This window comes from Podarcis erhardii, assembly GCF_964252035.2.
Source record: "Podarcis erhardii genome assembly, chromosome: 10".
NCBI classification, from domain to species: domain Eukaryota; kingdom Metazoa; phylum Chordata; class Lepidosauria; order Squamata; family Lacertidae; genus Podarcis; species Podarcis erhardii.
This window is the reverse complement of record NC_138500.1, coordinates 22,577,381-22,603,748: the sequence shown is the minus strand read 5'-3', so window position 1 is coordinate 22,603,748 and position 26,368 is coordinate 22,577,381. Positions and strand designations below refer to the sequence as shown.

The 26,368-nt window shown below is 44.7% G+C and overlaps 1 protein-coding gene across 2 annotated transcripts in view; it reads left to right on the top strand.

Moving 5' to 3' along the window:
- Positions 1 to 26,368, top strand: part of TMEM178B (transmembrane protein 178B) — a 271,082-nt gene that overhangs the window by 237,890 nt on the left and 6,824 nt on the right. For both annotated transcript variants that reach the window (XM_081878992.1, XM_081878993.1), the window contains one exon: positions 1,717 to 1,854. In XM_081878992.1, the coding sequence (XP_081735118.1) occupies positions 1,717 to 1,854 (138 nt within the window). The remainder of the gene's footprint in view (positions 1 to 1,716; positions 1,855 to 26,368) is intronic.

Sequence of the window (26,368 nt, the reverse complement as noted above, 5' to 3'; positions counted from 1 at the left end):
CAATAAATACCCCTTAAGACCTGTCAAAAGATGGATAGCCTATAATAGCCAGATGATGTGTCTCACTGGGAGCTGAGATGATCCAAGAAGACTTACAAGAAGCCTTGGTTTTTCTTTTGAGCAATTGCCAATCTTCTTCTTCTTCTTCTTCTTCTTCTTCTTCAAACTGGCTTTTATACATTTTAGTTGTTTTTCAGTTGTCATGTATTTAATCAAGATGCTGCAACTTATATTCTAAACTACTTAGAGATTTGTTTAAATACAATAGGTGAAATTACTCATTCTCCCCAATACACACACATACAGTGGTGCCTCGCAAGACGAAATTAATCTTTTCCGCGATTCTCTTCGTCTAGCGGTTTTTTCGTCTTGCGAAGGAAGCCCATTGACAGCTTAGCGGATTAGCGCTATTAGCGGTCTAGCGGCTTTTAGCGATCAGTTGAGAAGCGGCTTATCAGCGGAACAGCTGATAAGCGGCTTAGTGCTTAGGGAAAGGGTGGAAAAAAGCGGGGGGGGAACGTGGGAACTCGCAAGATTTTTTCGTCTTGCGAAGCAACCCCATAGAGAAATTCGTTTAGCGAAGCGCCTCCAAAAACGGAAAACCCTTTCGTCTAGCGGGTTTTCCATCTTGCGAGGCGTTCGTCTTGCGGGGCACCACTGTACATACATGACAGAGGGCAAGTGCGGTCTGTCTGGAAGCAGTAACCACAAGTAGAAGCCTTTAGCTTCTAAGGGTGGAACTGAAAGCATCAGACACAGAGAGCTTCCTGCAACAATCATTCCACCCTAAAAATCTGATAGGGAAGCAGTATGTGTTGGAGTGGCTTTAAGAGGCAAAACCTCCACCTATGCTCAACATGTGAGTAAATCATATATCGCAAAGTTCCAGCCAGTTTCCAGTATCCTCTATTCCAAAGGAAATGTGTACATTCTACATTCCTGGAATTTTCACTGCTCGAAGACTTGGGGTATATGAGCAAGCAAAGATAATGATAAAGTCATTTTCATGTGGTCAGTTATCTCTCTCAAATGGTTTTCTTTTGTAGAAGTAATCAACTTTTCTCTGGGGTGCTAAATAAGAAATACCGTATTTTTCGCTCCATAAGACGCTCCTGACCATAAGACGCACCTAGTTTTTAGAGGGAGAAAGCAAGAAAAAGAAATTCTGCGCGGACTATGTAAGCGGCTCTCGCCTTTCTTGCTTTAAAGCAAGCAAAGCGAGAGCCACTTACATGGCTTCTCTCCCGCTTTGCGCAGCTCTCACTTTGCTTGCCCATTCCTCCTCCCACCTCACTGTAAAAGAGGAGAAGGAGGAGACACTCGGACAGGTGCTTTGCTTGCTTTACAGCGAGGCAGGAGGAAAGATGGGCAAGCAAAGTGAGAGCTGCGCAAAGCGGGAGAGAAGCCATGTAAGTAGCTCTCGCTTTGCTTGCTCCCATCCATCCCTCCTCCCGCTTCGCTGTACATCCGCATTTTTTTTCTTCCTGTCTGCAAAAGAGCTCTGTCTAACTTGAAAAGAACAGATTTTGCATCTCTCCTTCTTTAAAACCAACCAAACAACTGATCTCTATGCAAAACTGTACAGCGGTGGGTTGGGGGCCACTTGACTTTTGTATGTTGCAGCTGCCCAGAGCAAGACTGGATCTTTAGTTCCCTTAACAGCAATGAGACAAACCATGAGCGCTATTAACAAGATGTCTCTTTTTCATGTTGCAGACTTGCGCAGAATGACAGCAGGCTTCATGGGCATGGCTGTGGCCATCATCCTCTTCGGATGGATTATCGGGGTGCTGGGCTGCTGCTGGGATCGAGGCCTTATGCAGTATGTGGCAGGACTTCTCTTCCTCATGGGAGGTAAATGAAATGCCATTTTGCTTCACCACATCTACATTTCAAAGTACCAGGGGGACCGTGTCCCAATTCTGCCATTGCATTAAAGCCAATCAGCAGCAAGCCAAATCAATGCATTAAAGCCAAATCTGGTACCACAAGCAATTCCTGAATTTATATAGCACTTTTCCTAAGGGCTCAATTCACTTGCATTATCTCAGGAATCCTTACAAGGTCGTCTGAAGCAGGGCTAGGTAGACTTCAAGCCTGTGGGATCCATGTTGTGGTTGTTGTTTACAAGATTCATCAGCCACAGGCAGTTGCAATATAGTGACTCAGATGTTTAGGGTAAGGGTGTGGGCATGTCAGAATTAAGGAACAGGACACCTCTGGGCATACCCTCTATAAAGGAATTTGTAGGATGAGGGCTAAGCTGAGTACACCCCAAATCCACACCTCTTGTTAACGGAGAAATCTGAGGGCTCCCTTGGACAAAAAACAAGGACACCAGCCAGGAATACCAGAGCAAAACAGCAGCCATTAGGCTTGGTCTTTATTGAAGACTGTCACGACAGGACTCCCACATGCCACAAGGTGGAACAAGATGGAAGCCCCGAACAAAAGAGCCCCCAAACATTTATTAGCTGCTAATCCCCATGTTACACCCCCCAAACTACATCACTAATACATCACAGTTACATCATGAAAGGAGAGGTCTGGTGGCAGTAATCTGAGCATCCTGGACCCTGCCCCATGGTTCTCCTTGCCCTCCACCAAACACCCATCAAGTGTAACAAAATAGATATTTACATTTCCCTGTTTTGCAGCCAAGTTAATCACACCCTTTTGTCTGCATCTGGGTTTGTTATTTCTGGAATAGTTACCTGTCTGGCACTCAGGTATCATGATGCCAGGAATTATCACTCAGGCAGAGGGGCTGCTGAGTAGCTGAGCTCACATGTCTATATGAATTTCTGAAGTTTTCCCAGTGAGCCAGTACATTTATCAGCGAATTGTTACATTTGGTATCGTGCAGCAAAGGCCCTTTGAATAGATAGGAAGAAACTGTGATGGGATGTTTTGTGGGAACAAATCACAAAAGTCACAAAAGTGATTGTGCTGGTTTTGGTAGTGAACACTTGTAAGTTTCCTTCCTGCCAGCAGTCTGATTTGGAAAACAAATACAGCTTTATCTTGACAGTACTGCTAAACAACTGGGATTCAGAGACCTTTTTCAATCTACTACAAGTTACTTAAAGCGCTACGAGTCAAGACTCTGTGGGTCTCCTTCTCTCCCCCTCTTCTGCTCCTGGCCACATGTTTAAAACCTAAATTCAACACCCAAATTCAGTTTGGGGCCTAGATTCAGGTTAGGCCGGCCCTGGCCCATCCTGGGTTAAATCAGGGCTGTTGCAAATTGCTATCTTGGGCTTCAGATAGGATCCAGTTGGGCATGCCATACACTGGATTCTACTCAGTACATTTGTATTATCATCTCCAGGTGACAGATGGGTGGGTTGGGTTGTGACTTAGAGATGAAGGCTTTAGATTTAAACAAGGGCATGTTGAAATTATGTTGAAATGGATTTGTTGTTGTTTTTTAAAAAAATCCTTTAAGGAAGAGGATCATAGCTGTCAACCGTCCCTTATTTGGCGGGAAACTCCCTTATCCCAACGCCGTGTCCTGCTGCTGTCCCTTATTGATGATGTCCCTTAAATTTCCCGGGTTTCATGCTCACCTGGCTCGGGAGAGAAGCAGCGGCTCGGGGTCCTCCGCCGCGAGAGAGAGCGTGTGCTGGTGCCGTTGTCCGGGCGCGAGGAGTTCCATCGGCCCTTCCCCACCCAAGGAGGGGGGAGGGAGAGAGACTCTTGCCCCTGCCGCCTGCGAGACCAGAGGCAGCAGCGGTGGCGGCAGCTGAGGAGGTGGCCTGAGGGAGGAGGAAGAGGAGGGGATGGGGAGGGATGCAGAAGGGCGGCGCTTCAGCGGCTGCGGCACCGCTGCAACCGCCTCATGCCAGATTGACAGCATCTGTCAATCCTACCAATGTATGTAACTCTTTACAATAGCAAAATCCCTTATTTGGGCTGCTGATCCCTTATTTTCGAGGCTGCTGGTCCCTTATTTTCAAATCTGTAAGTTGACAGCTATGAAGAGGATGCACTTTTGTTTAGCACCCTCACAAAACTACCATTTCCTTGACTACTCAAGAAAAGCCACGACAAACTGATTTAAAACTGGTTTAAGTTGACTGATTTCAATGGAACACAGTCTCACGTAAGCATCTAGGATGGCAGTCTAAATCATCTATAACTGAACTAGGTTGAAATGAGACATTTTGAGGAGGGGGGGTTGTCTGTGTGTTTTAAATAAAATGGGCTGCCATTCATTTTTTGGTGTTGTAAAACAAGCTGGCGTGCTACAAAAAGGTATTGTGAGAAACGAGGCCTTCAAAACACGAATGTCGTGAAAGAAAGTTGAAAGTGATCCTTCCTTTGTAGCTCTGAGTAGTTTTATAATAAGACCAAATTTAAGCTGCGCTTTTATGTTTAAACAACAACTGGCAACTAGATAAAGATCTTTTAATCGATTAACTGTCTGGCTTTTTACTGCTTAATCAACTAATCACATATTGCTGTGTCGCAGTAATCATGCTTTTTCTGAGGATCTTGACTGAAGGTGACAGTTTCTTATTGGGACTCGTCTTCAAGCAAACAATCTTCTCCCCATTGCTAATCTTTATTTTCTTAACTTGTGAAACAGGCAGTGCTGTGTTTCTCTAAGATGTCTTAAAGAAACAAGTAAAGGTGACAGTGCTATAATTCTTTCCCCACAACTAACCTAAGTTGTTCAATGAGATTTTTAAACCCACCAGTCCAAAGGTGCACACAGCACCTTGTTCAAAATTATCAATAGTGCTTTTTCACTGCCTTATTACCTCTGCAGAAACATTTGGCCGCGAATAGAATCCACAAAGTTTTCTTGGTCTGAACAAAATTACTTTTTGGAGAACCAAAGGGAGCTTGCTCCAAAGTACAGTAATATGAATAACCGACATCCTTTTAAATTCTTGTATTAAAGCTTGCAGTCCTGATTGGGCAGTTTTGACACTTCATTTGCATAAATAGCTAATGAGGAGTGAACTCTCCTTAGCTTATCTCAGTTTTTGCAAGCTTTCCTTGTGAGTACTCAGAAAAACCCTGTGAAATCTTTTTAAAGTATTCATCAGGAGAATTAGGGAGAAAAGAGGATGAATGTCCCGTCCACCGGTTCTCCTTCTTCCCCGAGCTCAAAACTCTTACCCTTGAGATAAAGAGGGAGCGGAGGATCAGTGAATGGTGGCAGAGAGAGCTCACTAGGGACATGATAGTTCTTACTGTCATTTCATGGGGAGCATGGGATCTGTTGTTCCTTCTGCCTCCTGAACTAAATTAGAAGCCAGAGGAAACTACAAATCCCATTCTCTCCAGAAAGTAATGGTGCACCTTTAATTTCCAGATTAGGAAAGGTCTGGTTTCTAGTTTAGAAGAATGGGTAGGTAGTACTAGGGGTAGGGTGGGGGAGAATTTTTATTCAGTTTGCAGTTAAAGGCAAACCTAGCTAATCTGCACTTTATTAAACAAAGAGAGTGTAAGCGAAGATTTCAAAATTTGCATGTCTCTGAATTTTGCAATTCTGTTATCCAGCCAAGCAATGTGTACAAGAACACATGTGCCAAGGTAAACATATAAAGATGCAGTACATTTGGGCATTGGGAAAAACTGCATACAAACAAGGATAAAGTCACACTGATGAATTTCATGAAGATAAATAAGTTTCCATTAATTATTTTTTTAAAAAATTGCAAACTGCTATGGAAATGAATTTAAGGCTGGGGGGTGTGAGAGAAAATGCAATTGGCAGATTAGCCCATTCCCTAAATAGGAGTTAATTTCGCAGTGAACCTGACCTAAATGCAAAGGGATCTAGACCCAATTTGCAGGGGGTGGGGTTGAGGCTTTTTAAACGAGGGAAGTTTGCGTTCTGAACTCTTCCAATTCAAACTTTCCCCTCATCAGTATGAAAGTGCTGTGCACTTGAGCAAGTAACATTTCCTGCTTGCCCTGACCCCATGAGCAGTCAGGATGTGGCCCTCCAGTTTCGTGAGAATCTAAGCTTCTATTCTTAATATTAATTTTATAAGCAGGCTTCCGGCTCCTGCGGTTGCCAAGATATGCTTGAAAATGTGTGGGCAATGCCTGGCAAAATCTCAGGCTCCGCAGGCACAACTGTGCAAAATTTCTCATGCTTGGAGTTGGAGATAGGGCTTTGGTGCTTTGTATAGTTTCTTACCCGCCCTGATGAGTAGGAAAGGAACAGAATAAATGGCATAAAATAGAAGGGGGGAAAGTGGACTGGATTATGCAAATTGGCTCAAGTTGAATAATGCTCAAGCCACAATATTCAGCTGTGACTGATTCTTTGTACAGAATCTGGATTATGCATCTCTTTCTATATATATATATGAGCAGACACAGTCCTGAGAGAGATATCGGATGAGTATCAGCATACACCCACAAGCAGGAACTTCCACCTTGATCGTAGATGCCGCCACTGCATTTCTGGAAGTAATGCTCTCCTCTGGTTCCTTGAGCATGTTTCCTTGCTCACATGAGCAAACTGCTAACCTGAGCATTTATTCGTACAAATGGGGCAGCAAACAGGCCACCAGAACTATTTCGCAGCTTAATCACTCTTGTCCTCTTTGTGGTTTGTAAACTATTTGCTCAGACTCTGCCTTCTTTACTGCTGATTTGCACAACTTGCTTTGGAAGCACTGCTGTGAGTGTGTGAGTGTGATGCCAAGGTTGCAAGTTCGATCCCCATATGGGGCAGCTGCATATTCCTGGATTGCAGGGGGTTGGACTAGATCATAGGTAGGCAAACTAAGGCCCGGGGGCCGGATTCGGCCCAACCACCTTCTAAATCCAGCCGTGGAATCAGCATGTTTTTACATGAGTAGAATGTGTCCTTTTATTTAAAATGCATCTCTGGGTTATTAGTGGGGCATAGGAATTCATTCATATATTTTTTCCAAAATATAGTCTGGTCCCCCACAAGGTCTGAGGGACAGTGGACCGGCCCCCTGCTGAAAAAGTTTGCTAACCTCTGGACTAGATGATCCTCAGGGTCCATTCAAACTCTACAATTCTATGATTCCACTGTGAAATCTAAATAAAGAAATGTGGGACCCAATCTCGCCCAGAGATCTTCATAAACTGTGCAGCCCCTTAGTTTGAAAGGCAACTCTGGAAAGGCAACAGCCTCCTGTTGCAGAACTGTCACTAGCCTCTGACACCGACTTTTATTTCCACCACCTCTCAGTTCACTCTAACTCTAGAGCCCGAAGCGCAGGGGTCAAATAATGATTTAAAAAATAATGCTAAACCAGGCAATAACTGAGACATCTCTATTGCAGCTATTAATATTGTGCAGCTTGAAGCAATTGTTGCATGGAAAACTGACTCCTTTTGGAAATAGAAATTGACCAGACCCATAATTATGATTCAAAGCTTTACTAACCAGAACTTCATCTCACACAACAGGTACAAAGCAATCAATGATACATCCAGAAAGTTGTGGAAAACATATGCATATTCAAGCATAGGTTCTTATTCTTAAATATGTAACATAATTACGATCAGAGCAAACAAAACAAAACAAAACAAAACTCTGTATCTCTGATAGCCTGCCTTCCAGATGAAGGCTATTTGCTCCTAGACAGGCATCCATATCACATCCTTTGTATTCTTCTGCTTCCAGACAAAGACTCAAAGGCAACTCCCTTCAGGATGGAGATTTGCAATGGAATACCCTCATGTGATCTAAAGTTAAACACCACATGAGAGCTGGCAGACAACACCAACAGTTAACTATCAACCTGTTAGAGCTCAGAGAGGGCTTCAGTATAGCCCAATTGAATTTTCCAGTGTTAAACCTTCAGCAATACATATGCAGGCATTCTCCAGTTCAGAATGCAATTAAACAATAGTACTTAACAATCTCCAGTTCGCAAGTATCATCACAGTCTCTCATGTAAAAAGACAAATGTTTATAGGAAGTAAACGCTGGAATCAGACGAGGGGCTTGATGGGGAAAGTGGATCCTGTAATCAGGCATGACCTTGTGGGCCTGGCCACACCTCTAGGCTCAGAGTTTTGATATTTGAGACATGGCATGCCCAACACATAGGAATGCAGGAAGTGGCCTTATACCATTGACTGCACTGACTGATACCACTTCTCCAGAGTTTCAGGCAGGAGTCACTCCCAACCCTACCTAGAGATGCTGGGGGTTGAACCTGGGACCTTTTGCATGCAAAGCAGATGCTCTACCATTGAGCTACTGCACTTCCATATGCAGAGAGATGGGCCATTGGTACATTTCAACAACCCAAGATGAGCCAGGTAGTAAGAATTGGGAGAGTTTCCCCTTAGTGAGAGTTACATAGGTTGCTCTGTAATGGGGGAGTTGGACCATTGTGCCAACTACATAATATGTTTAAGACTTCAGTGATGTATTTGATTTAGAACTTGTGATGGGGGGAACTCTAGCACTACACAAAGATCAATAAGAACACAAGTCAAATGAATTAGAAATTGGGTAAATGGTAGGTTCCCAAACGTAACTGTTAACAGGGAAATTATCATTAAATGGAAATGTTGCGCAGACATCAATTCTTGACCCAGCGCTATTCAATATCCTTGCCAGCCATCTGGAAGAAAATAGAAAATCATTGCAGATAATAAACACAGGGAGTGGTGGGATGGCAAACAATGACAACAATGTCAATTCTACAAAATGAACTGAGTTGTTAAGTGAGCTTCTCAAATTCAAGGAGCGGGGATTTTAATACAGCACGAAAGTTGGGCTAAGAGCAGCAAAGAATATAATGGCCATTCAGTGATTTTGCTATGTCTCATGTGAACCACAGACCCGTAGCAGAAGTTGAGACATTACAGTTACTCAATGGCAAAGTCCCGGAGATACCATTTGGAGAAATTAGCCAAGGAAAGAGGATTGATTCCACACACATATGACAAAGAGCAGGAGCAAGACTTGGGCTTGTGTGTGCGTACACACAAACATGCATACCCCTTCAGCTTCATGCTAATGAAAACCTACCCCCATGAATACCTCTAGAAGTAGCCTCAGTTTCCCAACCTCTCTCTGCACATTTTCTGAGGCCTCCATCTACAGGTCACAGCTCATGTTGAAGGTTTAAATGCACTGAAGCAGAATTCTCCGCTTCAAGCATTTGTCTTTGACCAGAATTGGCTCTTCATCTTGATGGGGCTATCCATTGCTTGGTGTCCCTTGTAGCACTGGAAATGAAGGCCTATTAGAATGCAGACAGCCATTTAGAGAATTAGCATAATGTGAAACTAATGGTGATGATAGACACATCATCAGGAATCATATACATAACCTCATTAGCTGTCTTGTGTCGGAGACAGAGGCAGGCGTTTGGAAGGTTGTTTGGGGCACCCTACAATCCCTACTGTTAGTAAAGGTGTTCTAGGCCCACCAAATTCCTCCCACTCCTCCTTATCCCCCTCCCAAAAGACTGCCCCACAGATAACACAGGTGCATTAACCTTGCCCCTTAGGGTAACTAAAACGAACAAATGTAAGCCGACTGTTGATTTGGGAAAGGACGGCATTAAGAGGTTGTGGGTGGAGGGAGAAGCCAAGATGCATTGCCTCCTTCTCTCTGTCCAAAGAAACCTCTGCATCTATTGTGGGGGGATCTGACCGCATGAAATGCAGTTGACTGCAGCCTACATGGAGACAGCTTGGCAACCCTACCATTAGGCAGGTCTCTCGAAGCACCGATCCTGGGTGTGTTCACATGGTTTGTGCCCCAGGGAGGACACTTCGGTGCTGCCAATGCAGCGGCCTGCCTTCACCCCTGGAGGCGCACTCTGTTGTCTCTGGAGATAGACAGAAGCCAACAACAATATCACATGGACCCTTCCTTGTTACCAAAAGGATGTAGAGGGGCCAGAGGGACTGGGTTATTGAGCTCCCTTGCCATGTGGCTTATCCCTGCTCACTGCTGTTGGGGCACACCACCGCGCTGTCTCCATGTGCACACAATCCAATAGATGCATGACATGGAGAAAGTGGAGAGAGAGAGAGAGAGAGAGAGTTCTCCTTCTCCTCTCATAACACTAGAAATCATGGACATTCAATGTAGGCGAATGTTGGAAGATTCAGGACAGGAAAATCCTCCATACAGTTAACTTGCTACCACGGGAGGTAGTGATGGCCACTGACCTAAACATCTTTAAAAGAGGATTACACAAGTTCAAGGAGAAGAAGACTGTCAATGGCTATTAGCCAAGATGGCTATGCTCTACCTCAACGGTTGGAGGAAGTAATGCTTCTGAATACCAACTGCTGGAAATCAGAGGAAAGGAGAGCACCCTTGTCCTCATGCCCTGCTTATGGGCTTCCCATAGGCATCTAGTTGGCTACTGTAAGATGGGTCACTGGCCTGATCCAGCAGGATCTTCTTATGTTCTTAGAGTAGCTATGACAGTGGGCAGCACCTCATGCTGCGGGGGGCTGGGGCAAACTGCCCAGCTCTGTGCCCCCCTCGGCACCCTCATTCAATGTCTGGAGGGTTTTGTATGTGATCCTCCCTTCTGCCCCTTGCTTCCTGCTTAGGAAGGGTTTGTTTTTGTAGGACTCGGCTCTCAAACTTCTGCTGCTCAGCTTTGAAAAGCAAAGAAGCCCTACCAGAAAAAGAGATCCCAGTCTTAGGACTGCCTGTGAATTAGAATGGATAATTCCTTCAGCACTCAAGCCAACGTTTTCAGAACGAAGGTTAAAATGTTCAACATCTGTCAAGAGCTGCCATCTCTGGGCTGTGGTGGCTTCCAGATCACATAGAGGCTGCTTTGTTTTTGGATTGGTGCAATAAGACACACACACACAAACACACACTCCATGTGAGCTGATCATAGCCAAATTGACTTCAAATCTCAGAGCAGACAGCTTTTGAAAAATTGATTAATTTTGTTCAGTTGATTTCCTGGCTCTTTCTGCAGAGGCCAGAAAAAGCCAGTGATTTGGAGCCTCTTTAATCAGAGGTGAACTTACTATGTTGAATGTTTGAGGAAGACTTAGACAGGGACAGGGTTACCAGCACCCAGGGTATTCTTGGACAGAGCAGACCGCTGCCAGCCCTATATCAAACAAATGAACAGGCACAAAAGCCAATGTTTTCCTTGCATTCAGTTTATTTGCCTCTCGTGACAATCCTCCAGGAGAACCCCTCAGGGTTGGTTTTGACATATGGCATTGCTACAGATGACTGGTCACATTAACAGACTTGCTGCTATGTCTTGTTTGGAACGTAATATATTTCACTCTCTTTCAGCCGCAGACAAGTGACTGGCCATTCTGAATGTAGTGTTAGGTAGACCGCAGAACCTTCTTTTATAGAGCTGTTTCCCAATTAAATGTAAGTTAAGTGGCCTTGCATGGATATTTGGTATAGAACAGTTGTGTTGCTGACACCAAAAACGTAAGTTTTAAAAGAAATTAAAACCCATTAAAACTCAATTAAAATTGTGTTTCTTCAGAGCTTCAGAGCTAGCTGCCTGCCCTGTCACCATCTTGACCAGAAGTCTGTTGCTGACACTGGAACAATGGGTTTAAGGGGTGGAATTCAGCACAGTGCGGAGGAGATGGTTTCATCTAGCACAAGGATTTCTGCTCACCTGACAAAACAATTTCCCCTCTCCTCCTCCTCTACACTGTTCTGGGGGTCCTCCTGACCCTCCAAGCAGATTTGGGAGTGGGAGCTTGTGGGTACTAGCAGAACAGATTCATTGAATCCAGCCCCAATGAGTGCAAACCTATAGCATGACTAGATGGCAATGGAGTCCAGCGGTGGCTTTTAGTAATTGTGGGGATGATGATGATGATGATGATGATGATAATTTATTTATACCCGCCCTTCCCGGTTCAGAAAACCGGGCTCAGGGCGGCTAACAACAAATTTAAAACACTTAATTGTAAAAGCAGCATAAAATACAGTATAAAAGCATGAATAACAATAAAATTCAAAGTTCAAAAATCAATTTGGGGGGAAATCCATCTAATAAGCATTAGATAGTCACCAGGGCTAGCTGGCTGAATTAGTCCTACTTGGGCCAGCGAGGAGGCCAGGGGAGAATTAGCTGTGGGGTCTCAGAGCGGGTGATTTTCATAAAAAGGGGAGGGGAGGGAAGGAAGGGGAATAAAAGATCAGGCTGAATTCAAAGTAAAGGCCAGATGGAATAGCTCTGTGTTACAGGCCCAGCGAAAGGAGGTTAAATCCTGTAGGGCCCTAGTCTCATGGGACAGAGCATTCCACCAGTTCAGAGCCATCACTGAAAAGGCCCTGGCCCTGGTGGAGGATAGTTCAGCAGGTGCAATTTACCTCCTCCTCTGCATGCGGTGGAGACTGGTGCAGAAGGGCAAATAGGGCACTGCCCCACCAACCTCAGTCTATCCTTGACCAGCCCCCACCTGTCTGCTTTCTTCAGTGAGTGCCTCTGCCTGCCATTGGCTCTGGCTGCACCTACGTAGTCTTGGTCTCCCTGCCTTCTGCCCCACCAGTCGCAATGGGCGCCAGCCCCCACTGGCAGCCTCTCCTCCCAATGTTCCCTCTTCTTCCATGCAAGTGTTGAATGTACAGGAGACTCTGTTCCATCCAGTCACCCTATCAAGCTGAGCAATGTGAGGACACCACTAGCCAGGCAAGCCATCAAGCCTCTGGGATTTTCCAGACAGCCAATGCTCAGAAATTTGCAGACCTACATTATGGTGAGCTTATGCCCTCTTTCGTCAAGTCCCTTCGCAAAGCCACCTATTTCAGGAAGCTCTCAATTAAGCCTCCTCCTTCACTCACAACTGCAATGAGGGGGTGAAAAAATATATAGTGAGTCCCCTGTGTATGTCACCTTTAACTTCAGTGCGTGTGAAAATTATATATTAACTGCTTATTGGTCAGGCTTTGACAAATCTATTCTGCTCATCTTCATCTGAAGCAGCCCAAATCTCAGAAAATACTTTGTCTTGTCCTACTAGACCAAGCTCTTTGAAGCTCATTTTACATAAATTTGGTAGCAATCTTGATATGGGAAACTTCAGAAAAGAAATAAACATTTTGAACCAGCTTAGATAATACTGGTTTACTTTTTCCTCCCTCTGTGTATGTGCACACACACACACACACACACACACACACACCCCCCTATACCTATATGTATATACATACACTATGCAGTAAGAAAGCGTGATAGATAAACCTTAATATTGGCATAGAGGAGTGCCAACTTCGTAGCCAATCACTGTAGCTGTGCTTTTAATAGCAGCCTGATCTTCAGGCACTGGTAGGCGATCATGCTTAACTCCATGCTGTGGAAAGTGTCACTTGATGATTTCTGCACACCAAGCAGAAGAGCAGACTAGGCTGGGCTGGGGGATTTTCTGGTCAGTTGGCAACCTTATTAGGAGCCTATTTCTCAAAGCTGCAGAGTTGAAAGGTCTGCCTCAGGGATCCCTGTGCTATTTAAGAAATGCAGCTCTTTATCACCGGCGTTTTTTCCCCTTTTCCTGCCAGCTCCTATTACTCAGCATAACAAGGATTTGAATTGAATGTTGAATCTGATTACATCAAGGGATTTGTCAAAATGAATCATTTGTGGACTATTATCTTGTACTCTCACATCTAGAATCCCATGGTGTGGAAACAGCGCTTTAGGATGCATTGTGTATTGTAACTCAAAACTGTGTTTGCAATGAGGTTTGAAAATAATTGTCCAAGTAATCTTTCCTCTTTCATTCAAATTACAGCCTTGGGCAGTAAGTGGACAGGTCCCTCAATTGGTTCCCATTGATGTTTTGCATTCTTCTTTTGCTTTTACAGCGCACGCTTCACACTTGTTTAACATGGACACAACAGGCCAGGAGCAACTCTTTGTAAGCCTTATAACATAGGTGCACAGGAAGTGGCCTTATTTCAAATTGATCCATTAGTCCATCTACCTCAGTGCTGTCAACGCTTGAATGGCAGTGTCTCTCCAGGCCTTCAGACAAAGGGATCTCTCCCAGTTCTGCCTTCATTATTTATTTTATTAAATGTGCATGGGTTCCCTTCAGTCTTTAACAAGCAATTCTAAAAGGTGGAGAAATCATTCCCAGGGAGGATGTGTTTATGATGTCACTGGTTCCCTCCAATCAGTGCTGCACAAAGACAAACTTGCGTATTTGATTCTCCAGAAACCTTGCTGGTATAATGCCAGGGTGATGCTGACGTGATGCCTTCATGATACTGCTAGGGTCCCACTCCCATCAGGCCCGGCCAGCATGCCTAATGGTCAGGGGCGATGGGAGCTGTAGTACCACAACATGTGAAGGGCAGGTTTGCAACACCTGTACAGTTTCCTTGGAAGGAGATGAGTGCCTAGAAAGGCCTCCCGAGAGGTCCAGCTTCTTTCCCACCCAGCCCTTGTCATTTTCTTCCATGCCCTTCTCCCCACAAGTTAAGCTCCTTCTGCAACCATTGTCATCTACTGACAAAAGGGAGCAGGAACACAAACACACACACTGGCTCCCCGGCAGCATTATGCATTTCAATTCACAAGGGACAGAGTACATTATTGCCTTGCGTAATTTCTCTGCTCTGCAGTTTTATGACACCATTTCACTTCTCCCAAAACTCTGCTTTTGCTGACCTTTTGTCTCCAGCAACCCCCTAAAAGCTTTTATGCTCATACCTGTTGTCTGCAGGCTTTTGCCATTAGCCACCCGCTACCAGAGTGACATGCCCCAAGGTGAGGTCAAAGCTGCATCCAGCAACGCTTCATGAATCTCACTGGCTTTCTCTATTTATAGGAGCATTTGCACCAGAGAAGTCTTTCTCCGACGAAATCCCTTTCCTAAAAAATGTGCTGCGCCAACAGAGGAGAACAAATTAAATCCAGCCAAGTGGACTTTGCCTGGGTCAAAGCATTTCCTGATGTGGCCCATCACCCACTAGCTCAGGCTTCCTCAACCTCAGCCCTCCAGATGTTTTGAGACTACAATTCCCATCATCCCTGATCACTGGTCCTGCTAGCTAGGGTTCATGGGAGTTGTAGGCCAAAAACACCTGGAGGGCTTAGGTTGAGGAAGCCTGCACTAGCTGATCCTTTAGACTAGCACTTCCATGGATTGAATTTGGGGTATTCTGATTGTGTAGCATATGCACTGTCCCTTAGCTATGACTCTTCTTAAATAAAGCAACATTATCCATAAGAGCAAAAACATATTTCATAAGAACATAAGGAGAGCCTTGATGGATGAGACCAAAGACCTAGTCCATCTAGCCCAGCCCACCTAGTCCGACATATCAATGAAAACAACTAACAAATATTAGGGGTGCATAGTTGTATCACTTGTTGTTGTTTAGTCGTTTAGTCATGTCCGACTCTTCGTGACCCCATGGACCAGAGCACGCCAGGCACTCCTGTCTTCCACTGCCTCCCACAGTTTGGTCAAACTCATGCTGGTAGCTTCGAGAACACTGTCCAACCATCTCGTCTTCTGTCGTCCCCTTCTCCTTGTGCCCTCAATCTTTCCCAACATCAGGGTCTTTTCTAGGGAGTCTTCTCTTCTCATGAGGTGGCCAAAGTATTGGAGCCTGAGCTTCACGATCTGTCCTTCCAGTGAGCACTCAGGGCTGATTTCCTTAAGAATGGATAGGTTTGATTTTCTTGCAGTCCATGGGACTCTCAAGAGTCTCCTCCAGCACCATAATTCAAAATGTTGCATCACTATGAATGGCTAAATTATGACAGTTAAACTGCTTCAAAGTGGAAGAATCCACATGGGTGAATAGGTTCCCATCTTGCTTTTCTCCCTTATCTCTCTCCCCCCCCCCATCTCCTTTTTGTACATGCTACAGAAGACACTGCTTTGGAAAATAGTGGCTGCTCAGGTGTTGTTGCTCACCGTATTATATCCATGTGGCAATAGTGACCATGTGACAAAACCAGCTGTGAAGCTGCTCTGTTGCACTCCATCCCAAACACTCATTCGATCTGCAGACGTCCATTGGCCTTGGCCATGACTCTTTGGATCAGAGATGGGAAACCTGTGGCCCTCCGCATGATGTTGGACTACAACTCCCATCATCCTTGACCATTGGCCATCCAGCATGAAGCTGATGGGAGTTGGAGTCCAGTAACATCTGGAGGTCCACAGGGTCCATACCCTGTGTTAAATGGGCAACACTAAATGTCAGCCAGTCTAAAGGTTTGCTTCTGAAAACAAAGTAGGACCCTGCCTTTTCCCTTGCCTCTATGATCTGCCATTACCAGCGCTATATCTAGCTAGAGACTGACGTCCTTTCTTTGCAAAACCTCCACTTTTTTGCTGGCATGCTGAGTTCCTTGAACCCTCTGTGCCCTATCCGGATTATGAAAATCATCTCAGTCTCCGTGTCTTTTCAGCTAGCTTATTAGTTCAATTTCCTACTGCACGATTTGTTTTGTTTGTCCAAAAATACATCGCCATGGGTCTCACCTGGTAGCTCAGCTCTTAGGTCACCTGGAAGCTCACTTCTTAGAAATGACAGTTACGTGGTTGAAAAGCTTACTGGGATTTTGGGATGACTTCATCTAGCAACTTCTTGATCCTCCAGAATACACGGCTTTGTCTCCAGCCAGTCTTTCCTTGTCAATATCTGACCTGTGATGGATTGATCCCCTTGCAAGCAGTCAGGGAAAGAGAAAAGAGTAGCAGCGGAGACTTTTCCTAGGTTCCTTATCATGGACCAGTTTTCCTGCGGCTCTTATCCTATAGAAATTCAATGCTGTTGCTACCTCAGTATTTGCCTAAGAGGCAGAGCCTGTTTTGAAAAAAAAGCATTATTATAACACATAGCACAGCTTTATTATCCTAGTGTGGTATTGGACTCAGAATTCATCTTTCTGATAACCTGCCATTTTTCATCAAAAAGCATGTTTCTAATCCTTATGGCTGCAAGCAACACCTGCCAAAATCTTAGAAGCAGAGTGATGACTGAATAAAATTTCCAGTGGTTGGAGAGGGGGTGGCTTTAGTGTCTACATGCATGACTAGCAAAACCAAAGCAAATGATGCAAAATAACAAAAAGAAGAATTGCAACCATTTCTTCTACTTTCATAATTTAAACAAGATTGAGAAGTCAAAACTTTAGCACATACAGCCCCTGGCTATTAGCTGAGTACAAGCAAGGGTCTTTTCAAGTGTTACACTTCGCCTTAGACTTTAAGATTTGAATACAACAAATCTGTTTAAAAACAATTGGGGTTGTGCAGGTAAAGTTGTCAGGAGGAGTTCCAGGACTGGCTGCAGCCCCTTTTAAAGTATATGCTTGATGCAAACCCACATTTGTCCTACGACGTGTGTAAAACAGGTTGTGCAGGACAGCAGCAAAGAACAACAAGCGCCGTTTGTCACCCGCTGCTGATTCACCCAGTGCTGATTCATTTGAGTTGGACATTTTGCACAAACAATCAGCTCCGTTTCAAAGAAGCTGTTCTTAAAAAGGCGGAAAGAATGTGTTTAAGTTGGGTGCAATATTTGGTGTTCTATTTCCAATTTGCAAAACAAGAGTGTTTCTTACCTTAAAAAAAACCTGACAAAATTTTGCAATGTGTATGATATTCCCTTGATATCGAGTGCTTCCTGGCACTTGAAGGAGGTCTAGGAGTGGGGAGAAGGACCCACAATACTCCAGAACAGTTCCTGCCTGTGCTATTTTTTTAAAAAAAGAAGAGTGAGATGGATAGAAAGTTACCAACTTCGCATTTTCACTGAGGTGAGAGAGTGGAGGTGGATCCTGTCAATGGCTAGTTTAATGGGGATTCAAGATGGATATAACTGGATTATGTAACTGATCACTTAATCAAAACCTGAAAGCTGGCATTGTCAAAAACACAAGGTGAGGTGGATAATTCACTTCTGCTTGTCATGATGCTGTCTGTGGAATGCCACCACTGGCTCCAGGTATAAGGGATGCTTGGGCCTCCAACCCCCTCAATATTTTGAATCAAGGGGCTGAAGCCCCCCCCCCCCAATATTGAGGGGGCCGACATCCCCTGCCAACACCAGGTGCCTTCCGTGTGCCCCAGCCCCCACCAGGGAGCCAGGAGGGGGCTGAGACAGGCAAGGGTAAAGATTGCCAATGTGGGGGGCAAGTTGACGCCCCTGAGCGCCACACAAAACTGATGGAGAGTTCCTAGGGTTAAGCGATGAGATCCAGTGCCCCAAAAAGCAAAAGGAGGCATACGTGGCATTATCCTGTTTCATTCCTTACAAGAGGCATTAGAAGTAAAGGTGAGCCACTCGCAGCACAAACCTAGACATGTTTACTCAGCAGTAAGTCCCATTATGTCCTGTGAGCAAGTGTGCTGAGAATTACAGCCCCAGTGAACTTTATCCATGCTATTTCTCTCCTAGGCTCTCACAGGCCTGAAGCTCTGTAGTTCAGACCCCACAGTTATAGCTTATCATTCCTCGCTTCCTTGCTGCTGAGAGCCCCTCTCCCCCAAGCTGCTCCATATGGGCTTCTGGTAAGCTGCAGCTTCTTGGCGCAGCCTGATGACATCACTGCATCACAGGCAAGGCAACTGGCTATGTGTTGTTCCCTGAGGTACTGGATGAACACAAGGAGCCTGCTGCATTGGGCCATTGGGCCATCTTGTTCCACACTCTGCTCTTATAGTGGCCAACCAGATGCCCATGGGAAGGCCATTAGCAGGATCTGAGCACAACGGCACCCTCCCCACCCAAAATTCCCAGCAACTGTCAGTCCAAGGCATAGTGCCAGACTTCGGGGGTCCTTGGCACTGTGCCGCCAGTGGGTGCCCACCCTCAACACCGCTGCACACACCATCGCTCCAAGGCAGCTGCTGCAAGTGGAGGCCATTTGGCTTCCATTCGAAAGTGACATTGCCATCTGCCCAGTGCTAATACAGTCTCCCAGGAGAAATTGCGGTGAAATTGGTACATGTTTCCATATGTGGTGGCCATGCAAAGAAACATTCACATTCTGGTTGGAGAGTTTTAATGAAACGAACCAAATAACTGGCCAAAATATATATAATGAGCCCTCAATTGGCATTGTTGCCTATTTTTGACAATTCTCAAAATATTCTTTTTAAAGAGTTAATACTTTTCCTTGTTGTGGCAGCTAGATTAATAACCACCAGATTCTGGAATCAGTCGCACTCCAACTTGCTGAGTCTGCGGTATAAGGAAATGCGGCAAACTGCTCTGATGGCAAATCCTACCTTTAAAGTAAAGGCTGAAAGAAATGATCTGGAAGCAGATAAATTTTGTGTCCTGTGTTACAAATTTATAACTAAGTCTGAGGGCATTCTTCACCCTCCCACAACTCACAGAACACTAGTTTGTTTTGTTTGTTTTATTTGTAACTATTATTGTTCTGGTGGTTGTTGTTGGGTTTTTTTACTTTTAAAAACCTTAAACTTGATGTAATAAATATATAACAGTCTCCCAGAGGCCTGACTAGGAGGACAGTAAGGTGACACAGCTAGGTCAGGCTGGTGAGGGGCTCTTCTGAGCTGCTGGGGCCTTCAACAGATGGCCAACCTGGTCAACTCCTGGTGCTGGGCATGTTGTTTCACTTCAGCAAGGTAGCGGCCAAGTGTGCCTAGACTATACTTGCCCAGCTAGTTATTCTAACCCCCAACTAAAAACAGAGCAAGCAAGTTTTGGAGATTAATCACTACACAACCTCTGATTGCCATGATGATTTCAAAAATAGGCCATTCAAAAGAAAAGTGCCTTGTGTGAGAGAAGGAGTATAGCTGGCTGGGATATTTTTTTAAATAACCAGACCAATATCAACAGCCAGAATGGTGGTAGGCGGGAACAGCAAACATCAGAGGTTCAAATCAATTAGGAGTTCCTCATTTTTACATGAACACAGAGATAAAAGAAGGATGTTGGATTCAAGCAACAATCAGACCAATCCTAAGCATAGCTGAGCGTGACTAAGCCTGTCAAAATTAATGTGCTTAAGCACACCTAGCTTTGCATAGGAACAGGCTGCTCGGCTGAAACTCTTGGAAGTCAGCCCCGGTGAAGTAAGCCTAGCAATGAGCTTTGTTAGGGTGCTTTTTATTGTATTGTAGATTTAGCAGAAACTCACATGCAGACTGTTGCATGTCATATAGGCGTTGTTTCATCTCAAGGCCTCTTCATACAATGGAAATTCACGTGGCGGCGTGTCATACCTTACAGGCGACCTGTGCATTTCCTATGATTCTCTACAGAGAATTACTTTCCTTCTGGAGTTCTGTAATGTATAAACTAATCCTCTTTGCCATGCCCTACTATGGAGAGGTTGTTCTTCAAGAGGCAAGGCAGTGCAGCTCAGGTTCCCTCCGCGTAAACTGAGGAGGCATGCAGTTAAGTGGCAAATGAAGTGTGCATGTAAAGTACCCCGTGGATGTGTACCTCGTGTTGAATCATCTGGGTCTCAGAGTTAAGCTGCTTTGAACCCTTCATGTGTTTGTGCGAAAAGAAAAGAAAAGAAAAGAAAAGAAGAGGAAGAAGCCTTGCTACAGGGAAGGGCTCAACAAAGAAAAGAATTCTGTGAAATGCTGAATGACTCAGCGAAATGACTTAAGCTGCAGTCTTGTATACTGTTAGGCATCCATAGCTCTGCAATTTTCTTCATGGACTGTGTGGAAGGTGTTAGCCTTCATAAGCGTTCAGATATTCCAGTCCCCATAGTAAACATGAGTGGAGTTCTGGATTTGGTGCATGTTCGTCAATGTGCAGAGATAACCGGCTGGGGTGGAAATAAAGTTATAATAATATTTAGCATTTGTGTTTCAAGTGTTTAGAACGCTTCGTGTAAATAACCTTGTTGTGACCTTTAAAAAGGAGTGGGGAACCTTTAGCTTTTGGGTAGTTGCTGGATTATAACTCCCACCATCCTTGACCAGTGGCCATGCTGACTGGAGCTGATGGGGGGAGTTAGAGCCCATCAACATATGGAGAGCCACAGATCCCCACCTCTGCCTTATAACAACCCTGTAAAGTCACTGGGTATTGTTGTCCCCATATTGCAATTGAGTGGGATAAGGTTGAGAAGTGATGGCTTCCTTAGGGCCACTTAGTAAGTGTATGACAAAAACAAGATCCTAACCAGGGGACTTCCTGATTCATAGGCTGCAATCCTAAACAAGCAGCAGTTGGCAGGGCAGGTTGACCTCCTGTTGCCCCTGTGGTTTGGTTGACCTTCTGTTGCCTGTGTTGGTTGGTTGACTCTTGTTGCCTGTGTTAGTTGGTTGACCTGTCACCCATACTGCTGCTACTTACCAGGAGGTAGATGGGGAAGTGGAAAGGGATAGAAGGATCATTGACTCCTGTTGCCTGTGTTAGTTGGTTGACCTGTCACCCATACTGCTGCTACTTACCAGGAGGTAGATGGGGAAGTGGAAAGGGATAGAAGGATCATTGACTCCTGTTGCCTGTGTTAGTTGGTTGACCTGTCACCCATACTGCTGCTACTTACCAGGAGGTAGAGGGGGGAGTGGAAAGGGATAGAAGGATAATGTGAGTGCTGCCACCCCGCCAACTGTTACTGGACATCTTGACAAAAGAATAAGCCCCTTGGAACATTGTGGGACTTACTTCCACATAAACATGCTGTTTAGGGTGTCCAAGTGCCTTTCTTTGTGTAAAGGACTGCCCGGTCCAAATCTAAAGAGAAAGAACCCAAAGAATGAAGAGCAGCAGTGGGCTTGAGACAGTCCATCAAAAGTGCCCAAACAGAAGACTAAATAGGCACTTAGGTCACCTGATCACTATCTCCCCCACTATGGTGATATGTTCTGTGTTTCTATTTAAACTACAGCCGTACCTTGAATCTCAAACACCTTGGCTCCCAAACAAACAGGCTCCCAAACAATCGAAACCTGGAAGTGAGAGTTCTGGTTTTTGAATGATTATCAGAAGACGAATGTCCGTGGTTTCCCATTGGCTGCAGAAGCTTCCTGCAGCCAATCAGAAGCCGCACTTTGTTTTCTGAACGTTTTGGAAGTCAAACGGACTTCTGGAATGGATTCCATTCGACTTCCAAGGTACGACTGTATAGTAATTAGTCATTCATTTGCATCTCTTTATATTAATTATCAAATGCAATTTTTCAGCAAATCATATTAGGTGATGCTGAAGTGGTCACTCTAATACTGTGGGAAATCCAAATCTGATGCTGTTTGAGCATAATTGTGGTGGTGTATGTGCTTCTGCTACCTCCATTTCATTCTCACTAAAGCACCACATGGTAGTTTAGTTTAGTTTGCAGCTGAGAGCACTGCAAAACACAGCACTAGTGAGGTCCCAGCCACTCACCATCTTAATCTGCCCAGAGATATCTGTAACATATAGACCAATGCACTGAGTCCTTTAAATACCCAGTGTTAGTGCCCTTAGTTACTACATTAAGCTAGATCAAAACTGACTTCTGTTGTCAAACTCCAGGGTGGACTATATGTAAATTGATAGTAAATGACAAGAAAGCACAGAAGTTGCACTCATACAACACCTTTTTCCTCAATTAATTATATACTGTTTTATTCTTGGGGTGAAATGCATAATAAATATTTTCTTCTTCTTCCTCACCCACCCCCAATTATTCTGGATTTCACTGTGACCCCTTTCAATGCAAATGAATATAAAACACTTACCATCTCTCTGGCTTCCACATGGAATGTGAGCTATGAACTGACTCACAGGAAATGGAAGATGCACTTGCCCAGGCAAATCTGACTGATCTGATCTTGGTTCTGCGTCACAAAACCTAGATCACAGGATTGTTCCTTGCAGACAATCAATAAGTCAAATTGCGTAAAACAAGTATGAATTGCTAAGCAGTAATGCTGCTACCTTTTCCCCAACCCCTGACAGAGACTTTGCGACTCTAACACCTGTGGGACAGGCAGAAATTCCACATGTACAGATTTTTCCAGCTAAGAGAAGCCTGGATGGAGAAGCTATGTTTGTTGGATTTCTGCCTGTCATGCAACTGTTAAAATATTTGAAGAAAAATTGTGATTCCCCAGTTGCATTCCTTGGCAGTTTTTCAGTATTTTACTGTCACAGAAACATTTAGAAGAAAAAACTTCAAATGCTGTTTGTTCTTCTTTGCTGTTGCTAGACAGACAGACACACAAAGGGGGGGGGGGTCGCATGTCACACAGTGCTGGACCCTCTGCACAGCCAGTAAATCATAGCAACCGCATCAATGCTACCTTTCAGGAACAGACGGCAGAAGGATCTTTGGTCCAAAGACGTAAGAAGCTGGAGCATAATTTGCCATTGACCAAAGATAGTGCAAGTTATGCTGAGATGACTGTTAATTCCAGGTTTGTTTGGGGGTTGTTTTTTTAGCTAACAACCCTTCCTCTGCCAACATATATTTCATTGCACCCTTTTACACAGAGGCAAAGATTTCAAGGATGTCCAGAGCAGATTGGAGTTGCGGGGGGAGAGGGGCTGTCATTTCATTATTAATATTTGGAAAAGTCATGTGTGGTGTTTGTACAGCTGTGTTCCTTACTATGAGTATGCACAGTGGGATATTCATGTATAGGATTGTTACACCTTACAATCTAAATACCAGTTTCCAGGGATTTCCTGCATGGGTACGTCTTCCATGTTGGACATCTATCATGTGTGAACTAGCCCACAGCTTATTTTTCTTATTTTTGCAGTGCTTACATAATGCTTGGCAGCCTTCTCCAATCTAGTGCTTTCCAGGTGTTTTGGATTACAGCTCCCATCAGTCCCAGAGTTTGGCCAATGGTGATGGACAATGGAAGTTGTAGTCCAAAACTTCTACAGGGCACCAGGTTAACTTATGGTATACAGCAGTGTGTCCCAAACTTGGGTCTCCAGCAGTTTTTTTTTAACTATGGTTCCCATCATCCCTGACCACTGGTCCTGCTAGTCAGGGGTGATGGGAGTTGTAGTCCAGCAACAGCTGGAAACCCAAGTTTGGGAAACACTGGTATAGAGGATGTACTACAGACAATTGAATGGTATCCCACTTCACCAGTTCCTATGTCAGGACTGTCCCTGAGCAGCAGACTAGGCTGCTATTCAGATTCAAGGTGGGTGTGAATGTGCAGCCAGATACATTGGACCTATGGCACTAGATGAAGAGGGGCTAGAAGCTGGTCCAGGCCCCAGCATCACAACCAGGCCTAACCTCTGGCTTTACTCATCAGATTGAGGGGTACTTGAGCCAACTGTCTCTGAATCATGATCTTTGTAGCCTAAACCTCTTGAGAAACTGTTCCCCTCTGCACCAGAGACTCCTACACATCCCCATGTCAGCCCTCCAGTATAGGCAATGAGCTGAGATGGTGTTGTCTAATATGAGGTGGTGTGCTGGGCCCCCATTAAGGCTTTCCACTCCTCAAGAAGCATTGGAGCCTTGGAGGGGTGAAGCATTAAAAAGTTTCAGTCCTGTTGTGGACTTGATTGGAACAAGTTTCTTTCTTGGAGCTCTCCATGGTGCTGTAACTTCTGACTTGCCTTGCTCCGTTGTAGGCTTCTTGTCAACGATCAGATCCACACCGTCAATTTTAAAACACTCTTGTAGCACTTGTAACAGTCATAGCTCCCCCCAAAGAATCCTGGGAATTAGATTTGGGGAATCCAGGACCAGGAAAGACTTCTGTCTGAACATGCTGGCCGCCAATGTACAAACAACAAGCTAGATGGAGTAATGATTGGACTCTGTATAAGGCAGCTTCCTGTGTTCCAGTTCACAGTGTCAAAACTTATTTGTGAGCTGCATGCACTGCAGGCTACAAGAAATGGCCACCTGATTAATTTGTCGAGTGGCCAGACTAATTCTTCACTATGGAATGAGCAGAATAATTTTCCCCACACTTCAGTCTTTTCAGACTGAAAATTGATCCAGCCAAACAGCATAACGACCACATGGCTGCATAACTGTGAGGGCAGATAGAGTGCATTTTCCTCCACGATGCAGCTAGGGCCACTTTTTGACCACACCAGTGAACCCAGGCCATGGTTGTGACACTCAGATCTCTGGAGGGATGAGGAAGGTCAATCATTATTTTGTGTTGCTCTCTCCTGTGCTATCAGATCTTTGCCTTGAGACCCACATAGCATTTCTTACTGTGGGGAGGTGATTCCGACGCAGGTCCTTCATCTTGGGAAGTGGCAGTTCCAGGCCAAAATAAGCGGAATGTATACTTCTGGGGACACTAAAAAACTAAGTCATGGCAAGCAAATAATGGGACTACTGGCAATTTAGGCTCCTTGCTAATACTGCCACCAGGCATTGCATCAGGTGATATTATCAAAGAATAGAACCATTAAGGCTAAGGGAGAGGAAAAATCTGAAGCATCAACCAAACGTGGAACTAAAATGAGACCAGTAGAATCTAAGAATAAGAGTGTTTCATTCTTATTATTATTACTTCTGGTAACATTACAGATAATTGCGGGGGGGGGGGTCCATTATGTCTGAATGAGTCAGGAAAATGACACTGGAGTAAAGACTGAAAACTTCTAGAAACCCAGTGCCCAATTTGGTTCAAACTTAATTCTGGACAGACACTGAGAGAAGGACTTATTTTAGCCTAAGAATCGTGATATGCCTTGTGGAAGTTGTGGAGCTTTGCCCAGCTTTTTAATGGTCATGTGTCCCGAAGAAACTGTTGGTATCAGCTGACTCCAGGGTCATGGTACCCAGTGAGGACTGAGCATGCTCAGTGGGCATGGAATGCTGGATGGCTGTTGAAGGAATGGAAAACAGGAAGGAAGGGGAAATGGGATAGAGTATCCTGGGTGTGGCCGGTTGGTTGGCACCCTGAAAGGAGCACTCCACATTGCAGTGTTTTGGTGCAGATCCTAATTGTAGTAGCATCAGCAGCAGTTGTAATGTAGTTCAATATTATAATGCTTTTTTAAAATAAAAAATATTTATTTCTATGGCAGGACAATAACTTTTCAACTCAGTTAACCATACCAATTCTTTCATGGCCTGAACCAAATCAAATTCTGACACATTTGAACTTGCTCCAGAATTTGATGTATTAGTATTAATGGTTTGGCTCCCTGAATCCAATTTTGTACACTAGTATTTTTAGGGGACGCGGGTGGCGCTGTGGGTTAAACCACAGAGCCTAGGACTTGCCAATCAGAAGGTCGGCAGTTCAAATCCCCACGACGGGGTGAGCTCCCGTTGCTCGGTCCCTGCTCCTGCCAACCTAGCAGTTTGAAAGCACTTCAGAGTGCAAGTAGATAAATAGGTACCGCTCCAGCGGGAAGGTAAATGGCGTTTCCGTGTGCTGCTCTGGTTCGTCAGAAGTGGCTTAGTCATGCTGGCCACATGACCCGGAAGCTGTACGCCGGCTCCCTCAGCCAGTAAAGTGAGATGAGCGCTGCAACCCCAGAGTC